The 25108-nt window shown below is 35.8% G+C and overlaps 2 protein-coding genes and 1 non-coding gene across 6 annotated transcripts in view; 1 reads left to right on the top strand and 2 right to left on the bottom strand.

Moving 5' to 3' along the window:
* On the bottom strand, window positions 1–72 carry Trnap-agg. Its single transcript has one exon. It is a non-coding gene; the product is annotated as a tRNA-Pro (tRNA).
* Window positions 26–2826, top strand: LOC106791025 (leucine-rich repeat-containing protein C10orf11-like). Its single transcript, XM_014756366.1, has 4 exons — window positions 26–321; window positions 471–698; window positions 1225–1609; window positions 1725–2826. Exons 1-4 carry the CDS (start codon window positions 115–117, stop codon window positions 1802–1804), a joined length of 900 nt encoding a protein of 299 aa, XP_014611852.1. The 5' UTR covers window positions 26–114; the 3' UTR covers window positions 1805–2826.
* Window positions 2827–2920: 94 nt separating this feature from the next.
* LOC106791021 (serine-rich adhesin for platelets-like) overlaps window positions 2921–25108 on the bottom strand; it is a 35705-nt gene continuing 13517 nt past the window's right edge. For 2 of the 4 annotated variants that reach the window (XM_014756355.1, XM_014756356.1), the window contains exons 9-18: window positions 19583–20049; window positions 13378–19249; window positions 12865–13296; window positions 6871–7025; window positions 6468–6655; window positions 6263–6365; window positions 5966–6127; window positions 4938–5173; window positions 4324–4535; window positions 2921–4214 (exon numbers count right to left, since the gene is read on the bottom strand). In XM_014756355.1, the coding sequence (XP_014611841.1) occupies window positions 4060–4214; window positions 4324–4535; window positions 4938–5173; window positions 5966–6127; window positions 6263–6365; window positions 6468–6655; window positions 6871–7025; window positions 12865–13296; window positions 13378–19249; window positions 19583–20049 (7982 nt within the window). In that variant the 3' untranslated portion in view covers window positions 2921–4059. The remainder of the gene's footprint in view (window positions 4215–4323; window positions 4536–4937; window positions 5174–5965; window positions 6128–6262; window positions 6366–6467; window positions 6656–6870; window positions 7026–12864; window positions 13297–13377; window positions 19250–19582; window positions 20050–25108) is intronic. The other 2 variants (XM_014756357.1, XM_014756358.1) reach the window with 2 other exon arrangements.

Here is a 25108-nt window from a genome sequence, read left to right as displayed (position 1 = left end):
GGGCTCGTCCGGGATTTGAACCCGGGACCTCTCGCACCCTAAGCGAGAATCATACCCCTAGACCAACGAGCCGTGTTGTTGGTCTCATGAAAAATATACCAAAAGTAGGAATAAATGTATACAAAATTTGATAAAAATCATGCAAACACGAGTCTTTCTCGGAACAGTTTATATCTCTGTCCGGTGTTGTCTCGTCGGTTGAAAAAATGTAATCTCGGATTACAGTATTATACGACGCACATGCGACATACACAGTACAAGATGGCGGAAGAAAAGCAGCAAGATTTTAATAGGAGTGCATTGACGATCGACGGTGAACGGGTAATACCCTCGTGAATTAATCTAAATGTACGAAAATAATGGAAGGAAAGTTAGTGAATCGTTTAAAAAAGATAAATACATATCATGGGGACAATTTCGATCGAGTTGATTTTTTGTTTGAGTGCCTTTTTCAACGACTCTTTCTTTAGGCTTGGTACACCGGACAACGGGCAGAAAGAATTCCTGGAGGATTGGTCCGTGTCGTTGGGTGTACTTGTTTGAGTTTGGATATTTCTTACAACGAATTAACATCGATTACGGGATTAAAGGATTTCTTAAGGCTGGAGGAATTGATATTGGATAATAATCAGCTTCGCGATCTAAAAACTCTACCGTCTATGCCATGTCTGACTACTTTAAGCCTGAATAACAATAAGGTTTGTTCGTAATGCATCGTGTGCATCGTTTATTTATTTATTTTTTCCTATTGTTTTATCTTTATATCATAGTTAACTATCTTAACAAGTTAAGATAGACCAAGTTAAATAACGTAGATTATATTGCTGTGATTTCGCATAATAATATTATTATTCCACACGAGGTACGTTTTAAATCAGGAAAGAGCATGATCAAATATGGAATACTCATGCACGCGAGATACGCATTCATAATTTCTTATGTCAGATTATCGCGAGGAAACTCTCGGTCGTTCACTTTATAACTCTGCTATCGTGACATTTCGATAAAATTTATTCGATAAAGAAATTCAGGGGGTCTTTAGTTTACATTAGAAGTTAGATAAATTCATTATTTTTTCAATCATCTCTTTGTTAAAAATATTTCTAAATTTCTTTGACTTAATAAAGACATAGACAAATCGAACAAAAGAAAGATAATTCGACTAGGATAAAGTTCATAATAAATCAATTCGTGATAAATGCAATTTGTAAATTTATTTTTCAGATAACTGATATAGATGACGCATTAGAAAAGATACGAGAATGTTGTCCGATGATAGTTTACGTGAGTCTTTTAGGAAATCCAGGGTGTCCCGATCAGCTGACAAATCCAACTTCAACAGACGAGAACGATTACGAACGTTACAGGCTTTATGCAATATATGTTTTACCATCGACGTTACGGTTTCTCGATTCGCGTGCAGTCACGAGCAAAGAAAAAAACGATGCCGAAAATCGTGGAAGATATTTGAGAACGGTTAAAGTTTTCTCCAATAAATCAAACAATAATGTCATTAATGTACCACTTCCGAATGAATTTGATGATGCTTATTTTAATATAAAATATACACCGTTACCAGTTACCAATCGTACGCCTCAAGAACACCGAGGTATGCAATTATCATCAATATATATATATATATATATTATAATAGAAACAAATTTAATATCGATCTAATGATTACTTTCTTTTTTCTTTTTGTCGTTTCAATCGAACAAATACAGGTGCATTCGGAAAATGCAAGTATCGTTATTCTGGAAAAAATTCGGAAGGTAATAGATTTATTTTCAACAAGGATCTATGAAACTAATAAAAATATACAATACATTTGGAGAGTAATGTTTCGCATGATCTCTAATCGAATGTGATTATATTCAATTTTTGCTACTTTACTTGATGATTGGAGAGAGGAACAAAATGAGAGAAAGAGAGAAAAAAAAGTCGAATGCAAATCAAACAATTTATCGCAAAAAACTTCGATCTCCTTTTAATAGTATTGGTCCTTAAATGTACACAATATGTACTCATTACAACGAGATATTATTATATATACGCAACAAATTCAGTATATCGAACGATTCGTATACCGAAAAGAGACAAAAAGAATTGTCACATGCACATGTGTTATTTAAATTCATTATTATTCTTGTTGCTGTTGCAGCTATCTTGTTTCTTATTTTCACTTATTTTTCTTTCTCAAGAATTATTTATTTATATGTATTATTTTTTTAATTCAATATATTCGACACGCACATACCAACTTACTATTTTCCCATTCTGCGCACCATACGAATCTCTATATGAAATATATACTATGTATATATATATGTGTGTGTGTGTATGTGTGTGTGTGTGTGTGTGTGTGTTTATACATAGATGTATAACATGTATATGGTAAAAGGCAGTTTATAGTTTATAAATCGATAACCCTGTTGTTTAAAAAATTACACTACACGATGAAACTATGCGTTTTACGCGATTATGGTATCTCTTATAATCAATATTATTATTAATATTATTATAGTAATACGTAATAATTGAAGATATCCCTCTACGAATGTTTTTTCTTTTTCTTTTTTTTTTTTTTTTTTTAAGTAAGAATACATCGATTCAGCCTTTCGATTTGTTCCTGTAATCAAATATAAGAAAATAAAGAAAAAATAATATTATTTGTAATAATAATTATATTCTATATAATAATGATCGCTATACTATGCAGCAAAAATGTTTGTCTTTCATTTCGAAGTATAACAATAATGTCCGAATAAAATAAATTCACCGATGCAAGACGACTACTCGAGTCTCTAACACCGTTCTTGAGATTAATAATTTCAATATATATATTTATATATGTATAAATATAACACATCTATATGAATATTATTTATATNTATATATATATATATATATATACCTATAGTTATTCTTTTCATATCGGAAATCGGTCATATTTAATAATCCTTAAATATACCGTTCCGTGAATTCTCTTGTCCAACGACGAGGACAGTAGAAATTGAACAAATAATATTTCTATCCTTCTTATTCGTTTGTATTGTACACTCTGGAAGCATCTTTCTTTTAAAAAGAAAGGTAAGTGTGTTGGCGTATACTGTATTACTTTTTAAACACGATTATGCGTTTCAAACACGGCGAGAGGTTTTCTCATTATTTTCTTTTATTTTTTTTGGCACTCTTGTTGTTATTGGGGGGGGGGGGCAGGGAAACAAAAATCAAAAAGAAAAACAAAAGTAAGCAATATTTTATATAAAATACGAAAGACTTTTTTCTTCAAGATCTTCCCTTCGCAAATTAGAATTATAATGTCGCCCGTTTGAAACCACGGACGGTTGGTCCATTTTATTTCAAATGTCATTTTAATATATCGTATTATATTTGATTAAAGTTCATTAAAAAAACGTCGATACACATTTCCGATATTATATTATACGAACGTTCAGAAAATTTCGAATTTATAATTCGAAATCGTATTAGTTTGACGTATATATAGTATACGATAATATATTAATTGATCATTTTGTTTTGAAATTTGTCAAATTACGTTCGGGAAAGTAATACGAATGTATATAAGCGTTTAGAAAATAGATCGAAGTATTACATACATGTAGGTATATGTATATGTATATAATATTGATCACATGATCGGTCTCGTTTCATATACATTCAAATGTAGTATATACGTAATGTATACTACACTTTCGTGTGCCCTTAAGAAGGGAATAGTTTATTTCATTCATTCGAATATTTCCTTTCCTTTTACTTTCCGTACTTTATTTCACCACCAAGTGTCTTTTACTTTATTTATTTTTTTCGTTAATTATCCCGAAAGGCACTGATTATAATTTATCGTCGAATAAACGAGACCACATCTCGCCTAATAATTTATTTACAACGATTAACTAAAATTTGATATTAATGTTATGTATGTATATTATGGAAGTTCATATCATAATCGAGCTTAGTATTGTGACCCCAAAAGAAATATGATCGAATTCAAATGAATAATTTCGATCATAATTCATAGATAATGGATGAATCTAATTAAGAACCATTAGCTTTGCCATGATTGTGTAGATTTGGCCTTAAAGTCACTGCACCTTCGACCCAGAAATTAGGCCTTTCGAGCATACTTTGCCATAATGATAATTCACGGCCCGTTGCGTCCATCCAATCAACTGGTTTCCCATAATGTTTTCCTAGAATAGAAAATATATAAAATGTAAGATCGAATTAGATTTGATCGTGTTTATTATATATAAGTAAGAATGATTAATATATAAAAATTGAAAGATGAGAGTCACTTACCGGTACCAAGATTGAAACGAACACCGCCTAAGAACTCATTACTGGCGATACGATCGTGATCCCATACCGTTAATTCCAATCCTCGCTCGGCTAACTCTTGCAAACTGACGTCTTTGTAAATGAAAGTATGACCCCAAACTGGAGAACCACCTGATCGACGAACTACACCAGTTTTTTGTTTACCAGATCTACCTTTGTCCGGTAGCAGGTAACTACGAATTCAAATATTTATGTGAGATATTTATATACATGTGTATTTAATAGATTTCCTTAATTTACTGGGTTAACCATCAATTTCGTATTACTTCGAACATAATATAAAAATAATATATAAATTTGATAAATTAACTTTAAACAAAGTTTCGTATGTATCTTTAATAATTTGGTTTAACTATGCAGAGGAAACATTTTTTTTTTTATATTTTACGAGTTACTTCGAAACGATCACGTTCCGTGACTCACCTAGTATAATAAGGTATAATATTAGATATGCTATATTTAATGTTATATGTTACGTCGTATACATGTATATAACGAGATTCAAGATTTTTCTTCGTTTGATTTATTATCGGAATAAAAATGAAAATAAAAATAGTTAGAATATAATGATATACCTTTTGCAAAAGGGATCGCAGGTTCCAGAATTTTTAGCTCTGGTTTGCAAATTTCTAGCCTCCTTAACGAGAACGTGCAATGCACCACGACTCCAATTTTTCCTCGACTTGGAAGCACCCTTGTTATGATCGGAGCCCAACTCACGTTCTTGTTGTTGTGCGGGATCGGGTGGTACGAACTTCAAACCAACGATTACTTCACCTTTGTAAGCGATCGGGTCGTCGAATGGTTCTGTCTGTGGATAATAGTTACCCGTTGAATAACGGTACATTTTTTTTCTTTCATTTATTTTTTGCCCTCGATTACCACACACAGTCATACAAACACACACTGATCATCGAGAACAAAGGGATATATAATTGATTTTTTTTTTCTATCTAATGTTTTTCACGCTTGAGAAGAAGATTATTTGTTTCAATAGATTAAAGATTAATGGAAAATAAGATTCTAAGCAAAAGGGCCCCCAAATGAATATTATTTTAGTGTAGAAGAAGAAGAAGAAGAAGGTAAGCTGTTCATAATAACGGTGCAACTTTAATCGTAGTACAGTGGAAAAAATCGTCGTCATGCTCGAGAGATATCTATGTTCGCATTATAATTGCATAAACAACGTGCAAACGTGGTGTTTCGCTAAAATAGAATGAATGTAATAGTATTTCAAAAAAAAAAAAAAAAAAAAAAAAAAAAAAAAAAAAAAGGGTGAATAATCTATGCACATTTTATAATTATGACAGTGTATTTAACAATATAATTCTAAAATGAAATAACATTAAATATTCCTCTATGTGAGATATTTGTCGTATAGAAAAAATAATGTTCGAGTATCTACTTAACAAATGAAATACAAAGGATATTTTAAACACGTCGAATTATTGCACTTACTGTCTGACGCGATTAGCGTTTTAATCGTTGAACAATTAGACCAGAGAAAAGTGCTTGAGAAAAGAACACGAAAAGAAAAAGAAAAAGAAAAAGAAAAAGAAAAAAAGAAAAGAAAAGGATACGTAACGATAAACGAAAAACTTACTCTTTCCTGAAGGGGATACCATCTTGGGGTAGGATCGTCAAAAATTTTATTCTCCAATGGCATTCGTACTTCTCCAAGAAAATCATTTCGTCCAAACATATCCGAGTGCCATACTGTCAGCCATAATGTCCTTGTCTCCAAACCGCTCAGGCTCATGTGAAACTGAAACGTCGTTGTGGCGAACCATCGAAAATCTAATTCTCATGCAGGACACGATACAACTAACACGAGCAAATATCTATCGATTCGATTACGATCGATCGATCGAACGATAAGTTAAATGATTTTTCTCCTCACCTTTAATGTCTCGTTAAATTCTGGATTCAAGGTATGCTTCTTAACTTTCGTTTTACGTTTACCACTCTTCGATTTATCCGGCAAGAGATAGACCTTTACGTATCTGCGGGTCAGAACAAAATCATGACGAAAATAAAAAGGAAGGTGTGATTTGTGAAATATGGAAACGTAAATTATTGATTAAGTTTGTTTTCATAATACTTACGGATCTGATCGCTTTCGTTTGACGTCAACTGGAGCGAGATTCTTGCATTTGGTAACGTGCACCTCAAACGTGAGATGTTTGTAATCGTATTGCAATGCAAATTCTACTTCACCGGTAACTACTACCGATCTACAGCATCTACCTTCACCGGCACCACTGTAAACCGATGCCATTGAATCCGATCGTGCCTAAAACAAAACAAAAATCATCATTATAGTTAATATAATTAATTTAACATCCTATAACAATGATAAAGGTGATTTATTCGAGTTCCTTGATCATTCGTTTATTCGTTCGTTCGTTCGTTTGTGCTACGCAAATCGGTCGAATTGAACTTTCACTTGCAATCGCATTCGAGTTTTAAAGGCGTGGAAGAGACGCATACGGGATGACGTGTACTCACTCCAAGGCTGGACAAAGAAGCACGAGTCGCGAGATGTCCAGAATGCAATCCAGGATCCATATCGTCCATATCCATGACCGTGTGACTAGAAGCTGCACGCGAACCTGCACCGATGATTGGCGTACTGCACGCCTCCGACAAACTACTTCCATCATCTGTAAAAATAATATCCCATATTATTCTCTGTTATATATTTCTTTTTTTCATTTTATTTATTATTTATTCATAGACAATCGAACGTTCGGAGGATAAATTTATCGGGTCGGTATTTCAAATTAATGATTATGTATTTTTTAATCAAATATTTGTGCAACATACCATTTGACATTGCCCAACTTGATTCATTTATATATATATATATATATATATATGACCATTATTTAATTATATATTTATTATTAATTGATATATTAATACTGACCGAATAAATAAATATATGGACCGTTTAGTTTTGAAAGTGGTGTAAGTCCATTTTCTGTTGTTTCGAGAAAATTCAAGGTTTGCATATTGGTTAATTGAAAAATATTCATTAATTATATCAAGTTCAATAATGTTTCTATTAATTTATCGATATGTAATTTGATTATATACATTAATTTTAGAATAATTTAACTAAAATAATGCAAATGGATTTATACCACTTTCAAAATAAACGGTTCATATATTAAATATAACAATACTATTTTTGATTAAACCAACTAGATTTTATTTCCTCGATCGTAATTGCGATATCCTTTGAACTATTTATTTTGTCTATTTTATTATCGTCCGATAGAAATGTAACATTCTTTTTATCCTTTTTACATAAAATCGGTGAATTAATTAATATGGGCTCGGTATCGGAATTCGATGACAATTTTCTTTCCTTTTCTCGATAAATAATGTTACCATCGAGATTTAAATTCTGAGAATTATAAAAAACTTTGGTATCTTTCGATTGATCGTTAAGGGAAAGAAAGTTACGTCTTCTACGAGTTTTCTCATTAATTTCGAAATCGTTCCACTCTTCTATTTCATCCTCGTTTTTTAGCTTTCCAGGAGACGTCGTCGTCAAACATGAAATTTGTTTTTTCGTTGACGAGGATGATGAAGTTAAAGAATACTTTGGTATACAACAGGAAGAACACCATTTCGATAAACAACTTTTGTCTTCTCCGATATTATCTCGAGAGAAATATTTTTGCGTTTTAAAAGTATAATAACGAGAATCCTTAAACATTTTTCGTGATTCTAAGATTTTAAGTTTGTTTTAACTCGTTTCAAATCTCTTGACCAATATTATTCTCACGAATTTGATATTAATTGTAAATCGTCGTTACTATAATCATTTCAAATTTAACACCAACGATAATATAATTCTAGAAAAGAAAAAATAAAACGAAGTATGCTGGTAGACGAAATAGAAAGAAAGAACACCACTTTAAAAAACCAGCTCGTTATTTGTCCAACACTTCGAATGTTGAATAACAAGAACCCTTGAGCATAATTCGCCTCGAGTTTTCTCAACTTTTTGTTTTTTTTTTCAAAGTACAAAACGTTTAGTAAAACTGTATTCCTTGAAAATAAAGAACAGAAAAAACCATCCTTTATAAATGAAGAAACACAGATTCACGCTTTGAATTGGAAACGCGTTTCTTTTTCTCTAGATCTGTAGAAAAAAGAAAAAAAAAGAATGATCTCTCGTAGTAATTTGAAATCTAAACGACGATAATAATTTCACTAAACAAAACGTGTAATTGGACGAAGAAGGAGCACACACGTACGAGTTATGAATCAAACTGCAACGAGAACAAATTGTGTTCGTGGTACTAACGAGCTCGTTTGTCCAATAGTCACTTCTTATAATCTGCCAGACGGAACGAGAGCAACATTGATAAAACTGATTTTAGTTTCCTGCCATTTCGTTACCATGAATAACAATCTTTTAACTTCCGCGTTCAAGGCCGTGAAAAACTATGATCATCGTTCAAAGTTTACATTTGGAAATTGTCTATTCGAATAAAATATATCATAGAAAAAAAAAAAAAAAAAAAAAGGAAGTTGTACGTCATTGAATAAGTTGAAAAACCGGTCTTCTCGATTATTACGGAAATCGATTGAAATATAACGAGTGGATGGGGAAAACGTAAAGGGTGTTTAAACAAAAATAATAGTTTCATCTATAATGAATTTGAAAGATAAAACGTGGCGAATAACGGAAGATATGAATAAACTTGGTAGAAATCTTTTTCAATGTCTATAATCTTTTGTTAGTATGGAGACGCAGATAAGCAGAGATTGCAATGTCTAAGAACGTTGTTTGCAGAAAATCTGTGTCAAGGTAAACTCTCAACGCGCATCTAGCTAATACTTTCGGTGAGAAAGTTGCCTTTTTCGTAATTTACATAAAGACGACAGGATTCACGATTTATTATTATCTATTAATATTAATTACTTTCAATTTTATGCACATCGTGTGAATGAACAATTGATTAAGTCGTTCCAATTTATTCTAATATATTATAATATATAATAGATTTGAATCTTCAAACAGAGAAAGTGTTTATAGGAAAATTCATTTGTGTCTTTTCATTTTATATATCATTAAACAAAAATTATATCCACGTGTTTTTATTGTTTAACATTATCTGGAATAATTGGATTGGACAATAATTAATGTTAAACAATTTTGCGATAGTTCGATATCGGTATTTTTTCTCGTCTCATAATAAATGGTAAAAACTATGCGAAAAATTTCATCCGTCATATAGTTTTAATCGAATTCTAGTGCTCCCGAGGTTATACGTATCCTATGTGAAACGCGATGCATCTACTTATGCACGCACGAAAATACCCGTAGATGCATATGGCAACAAGTTATATATGGCGAAAGTTTCACAAAGTTTCGCTTAATTGGCGATCGAGCATCATTTTCCGTTACTCGGAATTAACACGAGAGAAATTGTGAAACTGTACTTCTGTTAGTTGTTCGAATATTTTAAAACAACGTTCTCTTTTTGCGAGGACATATTTAAACAAATGTAGGAACAAATAAACGAACGAACGAAAAAGATAGTTCTTCCGTTATATTTTTCTTCAATTAATTAACAGCTTAATGTCTCACGTTAATTAACCTTTCCCTCTTGCGATAGATCGTCGTGTGTGTAGGATTATCGTTGGATAATTAAATAACTCGCTTTCGAAGCTTCTATCTCGCTTGAAAGAAGCGAACAAAAATGGTAACACGTAGAAAGGTTTCACTTTTACTGTTTATTGGAAGGTACACTTAATGAAAGTTGACTTTTTTTTAAATTAAGCATTTCATTAATCTTTCAGTTTAATCAAATCTATTAAATATAAAATCTATTTAATAATAATAAATATTATTTGAATTTACTTGTTGATATATAAATTTAATTGCGAATACCATCAAGATTTGATTGTTAAATCAACAAAAATATATAACAAGAAAAATGTTGTAAGTCAATAAGGATTTGGAAGAGAAGTACAAAGTATAAAACGTGCACGCAAGGTATTATTAACGATACGGTACTACCCTCCCCCCCCCTCCTCCCTTCTCCCCGCGGCCCTACGTATGTACAAATACAAAGAATATACGGTGTGGCTGGTACGAAATGTATATATACCTGTTACGCTTCTGTTAAAACGACTAACGTCTGGTATTGCGCACGAGAAATTGCGCTACGCGCAATGTTTCTTCAAAGTTACGACACGTTTTTAAATTCAATACCGCATCTCGAAGACCGATTCCTAACGGATGTTTCTTACTTCCTTCCTTCCTTCCTTCCTTCCTTCTTACCTTTCAAACTATTATCCTTTTGTTCTTTTTTTTTTTTTTCATATTTCTTTACATAGGTATACCTCACAAGAAGGAAATAATTGATAATTAATTAATGGATAGATAATCTCCAATTTAACTTTCTATTAAGTATGCTACTCTTTTTGAATGTTATACTTATTTTAAACATAATTAAATATAATAAAAAAAATCAAAAATATTGAAACCTCATATGATAAAGATTGAAAAATTGAATAATTTGAATTTGATGATCATTTTCATATTAAAATAATATAATCTCAAACATAATATATTTATAACTAGTTGCATATGTAAAAGATGCTATCCACTTAAATACTTGCAAATCATTTAATGATCATTTTATATCGATTTTGAAACTTTAATATTCAAATTGAAGATACGATAGAGAAAAGTTGTGCATTCAGCGAAAATTCTTGAAGACATTTGCGGATCGAGAAGTTATTCAGGTAACCCGGTTAGACTTGTAAGAATGATGAATACACAACTCGTATACAGAAGATGTTTTTAGGTATGGCAACTCGTATATTAGGGTATTTAAGTTTCTCTTCCTCGTTACGAAACGAACGCGAGAAATAGTCGAATAACGTGTCATGTCGCATGAATCTCAAAACTTTTTTCTTTTACTACCATCGTTCCATCTTTAACGAATTAAAGTGAAATTCTCATTGTGAGTCTCTTTTGTCGGAACGTTGTCGTAGTCGTCTCTACGAACTATTAGAGCAAGAAAAAACTGCAAGGTATAAACATAGAGAAATTATTTTGTAAAAGTACAAACTCAACCGATAACGTTGTTACGCTTGTAAATGTTTAATTATCTTCTTTACTTTATAATTATATTGCTCTTGAAAAAAATGTTTTAAAAAAGAAATAAAATTTATTTGTCTAGCGCAAAACTCTGTGGAATATAAAATATATTAAATAACGGGACGAGTATCATATTTTTCCATCGTTCGTTGTTCGTCATAAATTTTGTATGGGGGTTCTACGAGTTACGTCAGTTTTCTCAGTTATTGATCTGTCGAAGCAGCGACCACTGAGGGGAGTGGCAAGATAATTTCATCGGTACAGAGAAAGAGAGAAAAAGAGGGCTGGCGGGTGGGTGGGGGACTTGGTAGGTAAAGAGAACCCATGTGTAAATTAAATTATTATACATATTACTAACTAAAACACGACGTCGCGTTATCTTCTAACACGCACAACACTTTATTACTTTGATACTTAAATGAAATAGGAGAGAGAGGGAAAGAGAGAGAGGGAAAGAGAGAGAGAGAAAAAAGGAACGTTTGATTAATTACACGATTCTCTACGAGAGATTAATTTGCGACTGAGACATAAAACGGAGAATAAAAAAGAAACGGTTGGAATAAAGAAAAAAACAAAAAAGTAACTCTGTCGGTAAAAAAAAACGAGTTGCCATTTTTAAACTCGAAACTCGTATTCGTTTATGCATCAATATTTAAGTTTGTCGAGAGTATTCAAAAAACAGTGAAAGAATGAAGACACCGACTTGTATCGTTTATACACGTGCATGCTGCAATTCTTCGATCGCTCCGATTGGTAAAAGAGATTGGAAAGAGATCGAGATGCTGTGATACGCTTTCTTTTTCTCTGAAACATTCTCTCTTTGCTTCAAATATTTAACGAATCGGTACTCTTAATTATACGTTATTATTATTTTATAAAATGTTGCAAATAAAATTCATTCTATTAAATAAATCAATTTAGAATAATGTAGATTATCTTTCGAGGGTGAATCACGTGCAAAGATATGAGAAACGTTGAGAAAAGTCGAACAGTACGCATACGCAGGCCACGACCTCACGTTGGATTATCGATTATGTCGTTAGGTCGCTGGACGGGAGAGGGAAAAAACAAAGAGAGAAAGTTGATACGGATGCAACGCGTGCTACACCTGTTACGTTCAAACGGCAAAACTTTGCGAACTAACACATATATGCATATACCTATTCAGTTTCAGTCAAATGACTTTGCTCTTATTGCGTTTTAACGAAATGTGCATTAAGCAGAAAAAAAAAAAAAAAACGTCGTAATATCGATATCTGCTATTGTATAATACTATTGGCTAAAAAATAATAAGATAAGGTAATAATAGTCTACGCAATAGTTTGTGAAGTGACAAGGAAAAGAAAAATTGAGCGTAAAGTTTAATTTACCAGGGGTGAGGGAGATAGCCTGTTGCCTTCTCGATCTAGAATTGTCCCGTTTGGTAGCTGAACTTTGCGAGCCTGAGACCTGCAAACCCGGTGCACTGACCGCTCGTTTCGGACCACCAATGGCTCCCGTTACGTTACTATTCCTAGCAAATCCGGGCGGTCGATATCTGGCCGATTTCACGCCACTGTGTTGCGGTAGAAAATGATAGACGCTATGTGCTTTATGCATTTGCGATGAGGTCGTTGATGTTGTCGTAAGGCCAGTTGTTGTAGTAGAAGCTGGTAAACGTGGTAGAGAGTTCGTGGCTGCGCTTAAAGCCGATTGCATGCCACGAGGAAGAGTCGTTGCACGAGATTCTCCACCACCACCACCAGCACCACCACCACCGTACTCTAGTTCGTCCTCGGTATCCTCGTCACCTGCCGATGCACCTAATTTTATATATTTTCAAAGACCGAGGTTTCAGCATATAAAAACGATTGGTAAAGCCTGACTTTACAAGGGAGACTTACCAGACTCTCCTCTAGTATTAGCATCGGGAACAGATGATCTTCTCCTATTACTCCAAATCCTTTCCTCGATAGATCCTCCMCCTCCTATACCTCCCCCACCGCTACCACCACCGATAGAACCGCAACTTCTAACTCTATCCAATTGTTCTCTCGACAAGCTCCTAGGATTAAACAACAAATCACCAGCACTACGTCGTTTGGCTGCCATTGCCAAGGCACTAGCACTAGCACTGGCACCAACCCCACTGACATCTCCGCTGCAAGCTAATAAACTTAATTTCGTTCTCGAGTCCGCTGCCATTAAAGCCGATTCGAAACTACCTCGCCAGGAGAATCTCTCGTAATCGCTTGCTTCCCTTTCCTCTCCCTCCTGCCCGGTCGACGCACTCGGATGATTATTGATCAGTAACAAAGGATCGTGAGATTTAGATCTAGGTAATTGCAGGTGCGTCGAAGATGTGGCATTCGTTGAATCCGACGTAGAGTCATCGTCCTCCGTCGTTGAAGCCGACGACGGAGTCCGATGATGTTGCGAATATCTTCTCCATGTTGTTGCGGAATGATGCTGGACAGCTGGACCACCTTCGGACACCTCGTGCATCAATGCTACCAATCTACTGCCTATATGATGCATAACCTTTGCGATTAAAGGAGGACTGCTGTGAGGTGTCGAATTTGTATCGGAACTAACACCGTCACCTGCCATTTTTGTGAAACTCTGTACCAATTTTTGATAAACGAATGCCGTGTCCCTACCGAGGCAAGGTGCCTGAATCGTAGATCCATTTTTATTATTATCTTCCTTAGTTTCTTTATCGTTCAAAATATTATCACCAGCAGTAGTATCGAATTTGCTAATGATCTGTTGACAACTTTGAGAAATTTGTTCTTGCAATGCCGAACGACGACCACCTGCAGCCCCTTCTAAATCCGAACTGGTATAATCCGAACTGTCGTAAGAATCAGACCACGTATCTTCGGAACTAAGATACTCGACTATCTCTCTAACTTGTTCGTCTCGTATCCCCGGTACGGTTTTCATTAATCTGGTTAATTCGTTCTCGAAGTATACCAATTGTGGTGGTTTCGTACGATTTTGAGGACACATTCTTGCCTTAGAGGAATATCCAGGTAATCGTGGACTAGGTGCCGGCGATGCACCGCTTGAATTTGTATTGGTTGCATTCTGACCTTGACCGTTCGAATTGGCAACCATAGTTTTGAAAAATTGTCGCATCTTGGACATCATCAGATTCGTTTCCTCGTCGCTGGACCAATTGTTAAAGCTATCTTTTCGCGATAGGGATGCATTTGGCAAGTGCGGCAAAGTAGTGCTCGCGGGATTGATCGGATGATCGATCTTTGTCGAATTGTTTATTTCGTTACCAACAATAGTCGTCTCGTTGGAAATGATTTCGTCGATTGTTCGAACACTCGCGTTACTTTCTTTCCTCGTACGATCTTTTCCTGTTTCTTGATTAGCTTCGGAATTAATTTGCACGTCATCGGGTATCTTTTGATGTTGCAAAAGATCATCGCAACTACCTACGAATCCGGAATCTCTCGATTGTTGTTTAGATCTTTGATTGTAAGCGATAGAATCGGCCGAGGTTACTGAGAGAAGATTTCTCGATGAATCAATTACTTGCGGAGAAGGTGTCGTCGATGCATTACCAACGATGACTGATGGCGATGACGATGAAGACAACGCGCATTCCGGTTGAGGAGTTTTAGCTCTTTCAGAATCTTCCGAATTAGCAGCTTCCGTATCATCCTCTACTACTACTTCTCCAACCAATACCATTTCTCTATTTGGTTCGGGAGTTTTGTTCCTGTCGTCTGGTACACGAGGACTCTGGGTACCCAAATTTCTTGGCTTTTTCTTTTTCCGTTTGACCGTGTCGAATTGACCATCGGTACCAAAAGCCGCAGTTTGTCCATCCTCCGCGCCGTCCGTTTCGGTCGAAGATCCTTCCGATTGTGTTTCCTGTAAATCTTGATTGAGACTTAAGTCTTGCAGAGAATTTTGGGAGCTTAAATTTTGCGAGCTTTGCGTTAAGGCCAATAAATTGTCGAGAGAAGAACTGTGGGATCGACCGGTACCCCTAGCACGAACGAGACGTTTCCTTCGTTGAGCTTCCGGACTTGGTCTTCCTTCGGAATCGCTACCAACCGATCCATCGGAGTCTCGTCTATCTTGATCAAATCCAAGAAACTCCGATAGAAAGTACTTTTCCAATCTGGAAGAGTTGAGAAATCCATCGCTGGAATTCAATCGTTCTTGACTTTGACAGCCAGTGGTTGTACTAGCATTCGAAGCTGTGCTGGTAGGTTCGTCTTGTCCAAGAGATTCCAGACCTTCCGAATAAATCGAAGAAGTTTCGGAGAGGCTATCGACCTCGCGAGATCCCATGCTCGAATTGTTTCCATCGCCACCGAGTCCGAAAAAGAAATATTTTTCTAATTCGGAGGCAGACGGTGGCCGTTGTTTTTTCGACGGACTACCTGTAGCCAAACTGGGCTCGGCTTCGCTCTCCTCGCAGGATTCCTCGACAATAGTATGAAGAGTAAAGTCGATAGCTTGCCTGTGATATCCTCGAAGTTCTTCCTCTCGATCTCCAAGATTATTGGCCTCGTCCTCGGAACTTTCCTCGGTCGCTGTCGTAGCTTCGGGCTCATCCTCGTCGTGGGATACTTCCTCGACCCAGGAATCGTCGTCAGCTAATCCTTCTTCGAGTATAACAACCCCACCACCCGCCGAGTTATCGTCGCTCGATTGGGAAGGCACACGTGCTCGTAATCCATCCCGTTGATGATCATTGTTACTTTGACGATCTTTCGATTGGGTGGAATCTTCGCTATTGTTGCCTTCCAAACGATTATTTATTTTACTAGCGTTCTTAACCGAAACGTCATCGCTCTCGCTGGCACTACCCACGCTCAAACCACTGTCCGCTTCTGCTTCGGAATGATTGGCGGTCACGTTGCTCGGCAATCTTTTCACCATGAGAGGCCTTCGAGGTGGTTGGCCAGTTTTACGGTGAGGCTGTTCAGCTACGGCTTCGAGCGCCAGCTGGAAATACCCGGCCAGACCCTGACCAGCCGAATGGACTTCATCCGGTTGCAACAAGGTCGTCGTGTCCGACGTAATCACGCTCACAGGTTGATACGAAGCTTCTTGGGTAATCATCACGAGGCTCTTATATCTAGCGTTGTTGTTGCTGTTGTTGTTAGTACCGGTGGTATTGCTCGAAGGAATCGTCGATGAGGGAAAGTAGCAAAGTGGTGCGTCGTCGTCGTCGTCGTTGTCGTCGTTGTCGTTGTTGTCGTCTCTTGTCGAATCCTTCGTTGACGCGGCAGGAGGGAATCCATTCTCCTTTCGAGTGGACGGGCGTCGCTCGACTGAGCGAAACCGTGTCGATACCCCCACCGTCGAGTCACCATCACTATCATCGCATTTACCACTACCACCATTACTACTACTACTACTACTACTACTACTACCACCACTGCTGCTGCTGCTGCTGCTGCTGCCGTCGTTTTCCCCGTCACCGTCACCGTCGCGACTACCACCTCCGCCGACTTTACTTCCTACTACCTCGCACGAAGCAGGACTCTCACCTCTCACCGTGTACGAGCCGTGTTCTTGCGAATGCTCGTGCGCAGTCTCAGTTATTCGCTCGGCACGTTCACCGCTCATGAAGATCTCTTGAATTTTGCTAGATATAACATTGCTTACCTCCCGACCTGCCCATTTCCTTCCACCCACGTTTTTACCCACCACCTCTATCACCTTTCCAGTCTCCTTCTCTTCCTTCTTCCCTTCTATCCTGGCACCAAAACTCTCCTCTGTACTGGAATTATGTAACGAGAACTTATCGTCTAACGATTCTTCTTCCTCTTTGATCTCGCTAACCTCCAACTCATTTATACTTTCCAATGTATTTTCCATTTCTTCTCGATTCAACAGCAATAATTCTTCGTTCATGGCGGAAATCGTCGTCGTCGTCGTCGTCGTCGTCGTCGTCGTAGTTGTAATCCTGGTTGCTGTTGCATTGCCATCGTACAACGGTGTGACCTCGTACTCGTGAAGCTCGTCGCTACTCACTTCACTTCCTGTCGTTGTTGTTTCGTTACCCGTTGAACTTTCCATCGAAGAGAAAAACATATTGCCGATAACGCTCTGACTCGATTCGTTATTATCTTTCTTATGATCTGATATCTTGTCGTTTAATAACTCTGATAAAACGTTAAGCTTATCCGATTGACTTTCGCAATCGTTTTTCTTATCATTCGACGAGTTTCTACGTTCATCTTTTTCATCTACGTTGTCATCCTCGTGACCATCTTTATTCATATCCTTTAGAATTTCATCTGACGAATTGTCCCTCGACATTTCTCTGGATATTTCCAACGAGTCTGGTATTATAGTGGAATCCCAATTGCCACTGGAACTTGACAAATCACTTTCCGCATCGTTATCGTTATCATTTTCGTTATTTCTTTCCGATATCCGATTGATTTCAATCGATTTCTCGCACTTCTTAATAGAATTCATTGTAAAAATGAATTCCGAATTCGATTTAGCGTCGTTCGTATAAGTTTCATCGATTACACCAATGTTCGAAGTTGCATCAATGCTATCAGGATCAAGGACTCTAACCGATTTCAATTCTATTTTATTACCCAAGGATTCGCTCTCGTCAGCTAAATATATTTCTTCTGGAATTAATCGATGATCGAGTAACAAAGGTACTCTATCATTATTTTCGACTTCTACATGATTATGCTGCCCATCCCGAGTTTTCTTCTTTTCCGAATTCGAACTATCATTTGGATTATTAACTTTCCTTGATTCTGATTCCCCCTCGGATCTATTCCTACCAGTTTGATTTCCATTGATATCCTCAAAGTTACCATCCTCGTTTAACAAACGAACGTGTTGCAGTATCACGGATTCTTCTTCTGGTAAAGCACTGACACGTTTCAAAGTAACACCACCTTCGTTAGCCGAATCGGAATCATCTTCTTCACCGTTGTCCTCGATGTCGTTGTCGCTGGTAAGAGAATCATCATTTACAACGAACACTCTGGAGAATCTATGCGAGGAAGAATCTTCTTCGAGGTCGCTACTGTCAGCCGAGGAACGTCCAGAAGAGCTACCAGAATCCTCGTGAGATCTTTGATATATTATTTGGCCCCTACTTTCAAATGACGAAGATAAAGAGTCCTCGCAAACAGCTTCTTCTTCTTCTTCTTCTTCCTCTTCCTCTTCCTCTTCCTCTTCATTTTCCTCCATTCTGTTCTCGGTTTGTACGCGTTTGTCCACATTGACGACGTTAGAATCATCTTTCTGTTCAGTTAACTTATCTGTCGATTCGACGTGCTCTTTATTCGGCAAAGTTTCGTTCATCAAATTGTCTTCCACGTTTGAATTAGACTTTCCTAAATTATTATCGCGATTGGTCACCGTCTCCCCACCGGTATTTCCCAAATGATGATGACCGAGAGATTCCTGAGCCGATGAAATTGATGTTTCGATGGGTGACTCGTATAAACGTGGACCGATCACTTGTTCTGGTCTAAACGTACAACTGGTTGGATCGAAGATACCTGTCAGTCTTGGATCGAGTCTACCACGATGCAAAGGTTGATTAAATCTTGGATGCCAAGCGAACCAAGGTGCACCTGGTTCTCCTCTCAATCTCAACGTTCCAGGTTCAGATTCTCCAGCTCGACTTATCATCGAGGAGGCTGCAGCTGCGAAATCACCGGTCCAGAGAGCTGCCGGAATTGGGACCGGATATGGTACTGGGACTGGTATGGGCACTGGCACCGGAAGTACGTTCGCGTTTCCAGAACCCCCGCAAGCCTAAATGGAAGAATAAATAATACTGGATTGGAGAGATGCGTGATCACGTACCAATATCGTTTATTATCGATTACCGTTATCTAACACACTATCTTTCATCGTTAGTCTAATAAAAAGTATTGATTTACGAGAAAATTCTTGTACACTTATTGTCTCTCGAAGTATTGGAGAACAATTTATATGATCGTCGAGTAATACCATGATAAAACATCCGATAATAATATTATTGTTCGATCAGAAAATTATCATTTGAAATAAAGCTAAAATGTGGAAGAAGGTTGTGCATGCATAGAAAAAAATGAATCGAGGTAAGAAGATAGACGAAAAACTTACTCGACAAGCGGATGATCCACGTCCAGGACAACAACTCCAATCCTGCGAGATATTGGAGTCAGTGGCAACGTTGGTGTTGGTGGTACCACCAATGACGACTGGTATGGAACCGCTCTCGAAATAATCCCAATCGCAATCCTCCTCGAGGGATTGAGCGTGACTACCGCTACTGCCGCGTGGTAAACCGTTCAAGTAAGAGGAACTGGAGCAACTGCTGTCTGCATCGTCTTCCTCGCGACCGGATGAAGAATCCGAGCTGATGAATACCAATCTTCTGTAGTCGACTATCGGCTGATCCTGTCCGTGATTATTATTATTGTTGCTGTTGGAATTATTGTTGTTATTGCTGGTGCTTCCAGTTGGACTTTCTTGTCTTTCGGCACGTCCAATCACGTGAAATGTCTGAAGACTCTGAAGATCTTCCCCGCAACAAGTTCTAGCGTGCGATCGGCCTCTTCTTCTCGAACCTTTCAACAAAAACATTATTAGAAAAAAAAGCCCATTAGAAATAGGTAAACCTTTAGAATAACGCAAAGCATCGATCGGATCTTTATCGCTAACGCCGACTTTGCGATAAGCTCGACTTTATCTTTGCTATCTCTTTAATTATACTTTATATCGTATCCTCCCCCCTTCTCTTTTTTCCCCTTGATGTTCCGACCTTTTTTTTTATTGTTACGCTAACGTTACAACGTTAAAACAATTCGCATTACGAACTTGTTACTTGTTTGTTAATAATTACACATCTACCGTTTTGTGCCTACGCTTTACGTATATCTATACAGTACTTGGTAGTATTGCAGGTATCATACTTATTCCGAGATGCTTTCACTCGAGATAAAAGTTCTTTATCTTACTCTCTCTCTCTCTCTCTCTCTCTCTCTCTCTCTCTCTCTCTCTCTCTCTCTCTCTATTTTTTTTTCTTGTGTTAGTACATACAATTTCACTCACGATTACTAGTCAAGTATAACGATTCTCGACACTCTGAGAATTGTATTATTATTATTAAGCTCATGATTTAACGATGAAATCTTTATCGATATTTTGCTACTTCATAGATAAGATCTATTATTATTATTAGAATTTTGATCGAACAAATAGATGGATGAATTTTGTTGTTATTGTTGTTGTTAACGGGAACATTACAAAATTAGGCTTATTTCGAAACGGTGTAAAAAAAAAGTCGTATGGTTAAAACTATTAGCACCGCTTTGCTCTAACTTTTTACGCGCTGCTGAGTTAGCTGGTCAATGGCACGGGCCATCGTATGTATTCCATATATATATGTATATATATATATATATATATGTCCACGCGTACGATCCTCCGCCATTCTGGAAACGCAGCTTGCGCGACGTTCCATGAATGGAACAAATTCCAGTTTGGCTCTGCTCGGACAGAAAGAGAGAGGGGAATACCCAGTAATGGGTGGACTGGATGAAAGAGAGACTTTGAAGGAAAACGTCTAAGAGAATTCAAAAAATATCTTTTCAAAATTCGAAACCCCTTTCTTGAAATTTAAGATTTGCCATGTTATCTTTTTAGTTCAATCTATCGATTAGAATATTTGCAAATAAATTATAATACATTTATTTCTATTTCTCTTTTGACACTGTTTACAAATCAAAGTATATGATTGTTGTTTTTAAGAAAAAGTGAGATAGATATACAGATATATGCTCCAAGTTTTGTGAAGATGTGCGAAAACGTTTCAACCGAATTATCATTCGGAATGTTAGAATAAAACGTTTCTCTCTTGTTAATTCAACAACAGTAAAGTAGAACCAACGATTATTTTACTTTACTTACTTAAAAACTTCATCTCATTTTAGATATCGTTTATAATTGGCTGTTAATTATTTACTCGTAACGAGAATATACGTTCGATTAGATTCAAGACTACTTTCAAGACAACTTTGTTTCTTTTTTCTCTTTTTGGAAGGACAAATCAAAGTTTAAAAAGAAAATCATATATTTAAATTTAACGATAGAGAAAATAATTTCTGTTTGGATTATTTAATACTTTATCTAATAGAAATCTTTCTAACTCGCGGAAAGTTCTCCGATGAAATATTCCAATAATAATCTTACTGACGATCGAACTGCTCGACCGATTCTCCTTCCTCGAAGATTAATGAACGATATCGAGTTTGATGAAAGCGACGTGGCTTATAAACTTTCGACGTCTTTATAATATTCGATAGATCATAGGAAACAATGACTAGACATTAAAAGGTTGCCTTATGTGAAATATCTTAATGAAAAGTAATTCTATCTATGGATTATTAATAATTAATAATCCATATTACCAAATAACGAGTAAGTCTACTAATTTTTCATCTACAAATTTCCCTCCAAAAATATTCTAGGATATTAATCAAAACCAATTTACTCTATGATTAATTACAAGTACATATATTAATACAAAAATTATGATACTTTCTTTTACTTACACTTCGAATGAACACAACGTTAAAGAGAAAAAAAAGGAAGGTGTTTTAAAGGGAACACTTTGGATTTAATTTTGGTATTATTCGATATCGAATGATTCATCATCGTGTCACGTGCGAGGAAGGAGAAAAAGAATAAGTTCACTGGTGATTTTTTGTATTCGTTATTATTCCTGAGAGAGAAAGATAGAGAAAGAAGAAGACCCGGTGTTTCGCGTGGGCTACCTCTGTTAAACTGAAAGCGTCTATCGACTACGAGAATAAGGTGAAGAAGGTGAACAAGAAGAAGAAGAAGAAGAAGAAGAAGAAGTTGAAGTTAAAGCATAAGAAGAATAAGTAAAATAAAAAGAAGAAGAAGAAGGGGGCACACACAGAACACACACAACACACCTGAATCCTATGGCATCGGTCACTACTTCACTACGAGCTTCGCCGCCGGCACAACACCGTCTACAGTTGCCGACGCTATGGCCATTATGACGCCCTATACCGGGTGTTACGATTAACACTATACTTACAATAGTATCTATCTAATAATAAAATAATATATACGTAATATAAGATGATAATTTCTATCTCTTCAACGAAAAAATTCTATATTTGTATTACCATTATCTAAACAGTTTCCAAAATTCAAGATATTATTTAACATAAATATAAGATTCTAATTTTTGTTCCAAAGATAATTATTAATTTCAAGTAAAACGAATTTAATGATATTCCATCGCGTTTGTTTTTGAAACGTTTAAACGTGACTTTCTTTCTATAGAAAAAACGCGATAATATACCTTGTCTTTTTTTACGATAACTTTTTATGATAATCACGTATTACGACGACGAATAATGTATCGCTATTAGCCTTATCAAATTCACCGCTTCAAGACTTTTGGCTAATCGACGAAAATTACTAATATAGGTTAACGTAAAAAGTTTCTTTTAACGACAACAACAACAAATGAAATATATATTTGTTTTATTTAAGAAACACGTAGAAATTCTCTTTAAGAAGAATATTTAAAAATACTTTTAAATCAATGACGTAAGAAAAAAAATGGAAAGAGAGAGAGAAAGAAGAGTGATTGATCACCCGGTATAAAAGCCGCAGGTGAGCGGACTATAGAACGAAACAGAGAACGTTGTTAGACTATTATTCCTATGCTGTTTCCCTGTGTGTCCCGCTCCGCTTCGTCTCACCTGCCCGTTCGTTCATTCGTTCGTTCATTCGTTCGTTTCTTCGTTCTTTCGTTCCTTCGCATCTACGCTAGTTCGTTAGATTATGCACGTACGAATATGCATATTATCGCATACGAAAAAAAAAAAAAAAGAAGAAGAAGAAATTACAAACAAATAAATAAACTTTTAGTGTTTATATTATATTACTACTTATATTTTTACGTAGTTTCTTTTTTCTTTTTTTGGCCCACTCTGTATAATGAATATGCAAATCATTCTTTTTATATTGTATTTTCAAATTATTTTCTATTTTTGATCTGGGTTTTTTTTTGTTCGTTTATATACGTTGAAAAATCCAAAGAAAACGAAGACACGTTGTAATATAATCAATTGAATCGTTTAGTAATCTTTACCATATTCCCCGTTGACGAAATGAAGATAGAACACACAGTGGAGATAGAAATTATATTATTAAAGAATAATCACATTTCGAGAGATTTCAATTTGCATTATGTGTCAGTGGTTCTTGTCTATCCATAAGAAATAAAAAGTTATGCATAGTCCGGCGTAGAAGAGCAGAAAGTACATCGACACGCAGAACGTGATTAATAGTTGGCATATTCTTGCCAAGTCCATGTTTGTACAGTCAGTTTCTATCTATCTTTTTCTTTTTTCTTCTTCTTTTTTTTTTTCTTTATTATAGATCGAACAGATATCCTCTTCGTTCTTCGAGGAAACACGATTTACGTTTGCACGTTCATCACTTCACGGTCACTTTGCAATATTGCACAAAATTCCTTAGTAAAAATTGCTTGCGATATTTAAAAAGTTAATTTTTTTCGAATGAAACTATTGACAAAGAGAAAAAAGAAATGATGAATAACAAAATATATATATATATATATATATATATCGAAAAGATTTAATCGAATCGAATTATGACAAAGATTTAAACACGTTGGACAAATGATTTCGAATGATTATGATAAATTTCAGAGAACGATGAGTTAGCACTGCCAACGAATCGAATACTCCGGAGACTGCTGTCGTTGCTTTTGCTATCGGAGAACAACCAATGGCTTCGATAATCGATGAAAGCTTATCGTTAACTGACTCCCATATGGCCCGTCTGTCACTAAATATACGCGTATGATACTTAAATACAAAAACAATAGAGAAGTATAGCAACGACATACTTTAACGTTGTTGCATTTTACGTTTCATTTTTCTTAAATATAATAATTTTAATTGCGTACGATTTATATTCTATATTTTATTGTATGTGTTAGACCATACGAGTAACTTAATACTCATCATTTCATCGCGTTCTTCTACCTATGAGTTCACGTGCATAATTACGAATGGTGTACACTCATCGTCGTGATTAAAACTAATCGAGAATTAAAAAAATCATTCTTTACGAATTATTTCGAATTCAACAAGGCTATTTATTTTAATGCATTATTAAAAAAAGTAAAACAAAAAGGTATACCTTTTTTTCTCGAACTTAGAATCAATTACAAATTTTTATACGCCGTTGCTGCTAACCCATTTTTACGTTTCTCTCGTTTCCTTTGATTTTTCGAATAATAATAATAAAAATAAAGTAGAAAAAATAAAGAAAATTAACAACAATGTAACGCGAGGAATAAGATTTCATTTATGTTTGTGCGAGAGATCACGCGATCGACAGTTTTGCACGCAAGTGTTTAAGTATATATATATATGCATGTACATAGATTCTATGTATATCTACATGACTTAGGTATTCGCATACTTTGTATATACCTTTTTAATGATCAACGCGGGGGTGGCGGGCACGAAAGCGAAATGTTAGCAGCATCTAACTCTTTTAATATAATTACATTTTACGTTTATCTACGTCTATTAGTTACCGGTGTAC

The sequence above is a fragment of the Polistes canadensis genome, unplaced genomic scaffold (genome assembly GCF_001313835.1).
Source record: "Polistes canadensis isolate GaletaPanama2010 unplaced genomic scaffold, ASM131383v1 scaffold_278, whole genome shotgun sequence".
NCBI lineage: Eukaryota > Metazoa > Arthropoda > Insecta > Hymenoptera > Vespidae > Polistes > Polistes canadensis.
This window is presented reverse-complemented; position numbering and strand designations above follow the sequence as displayed.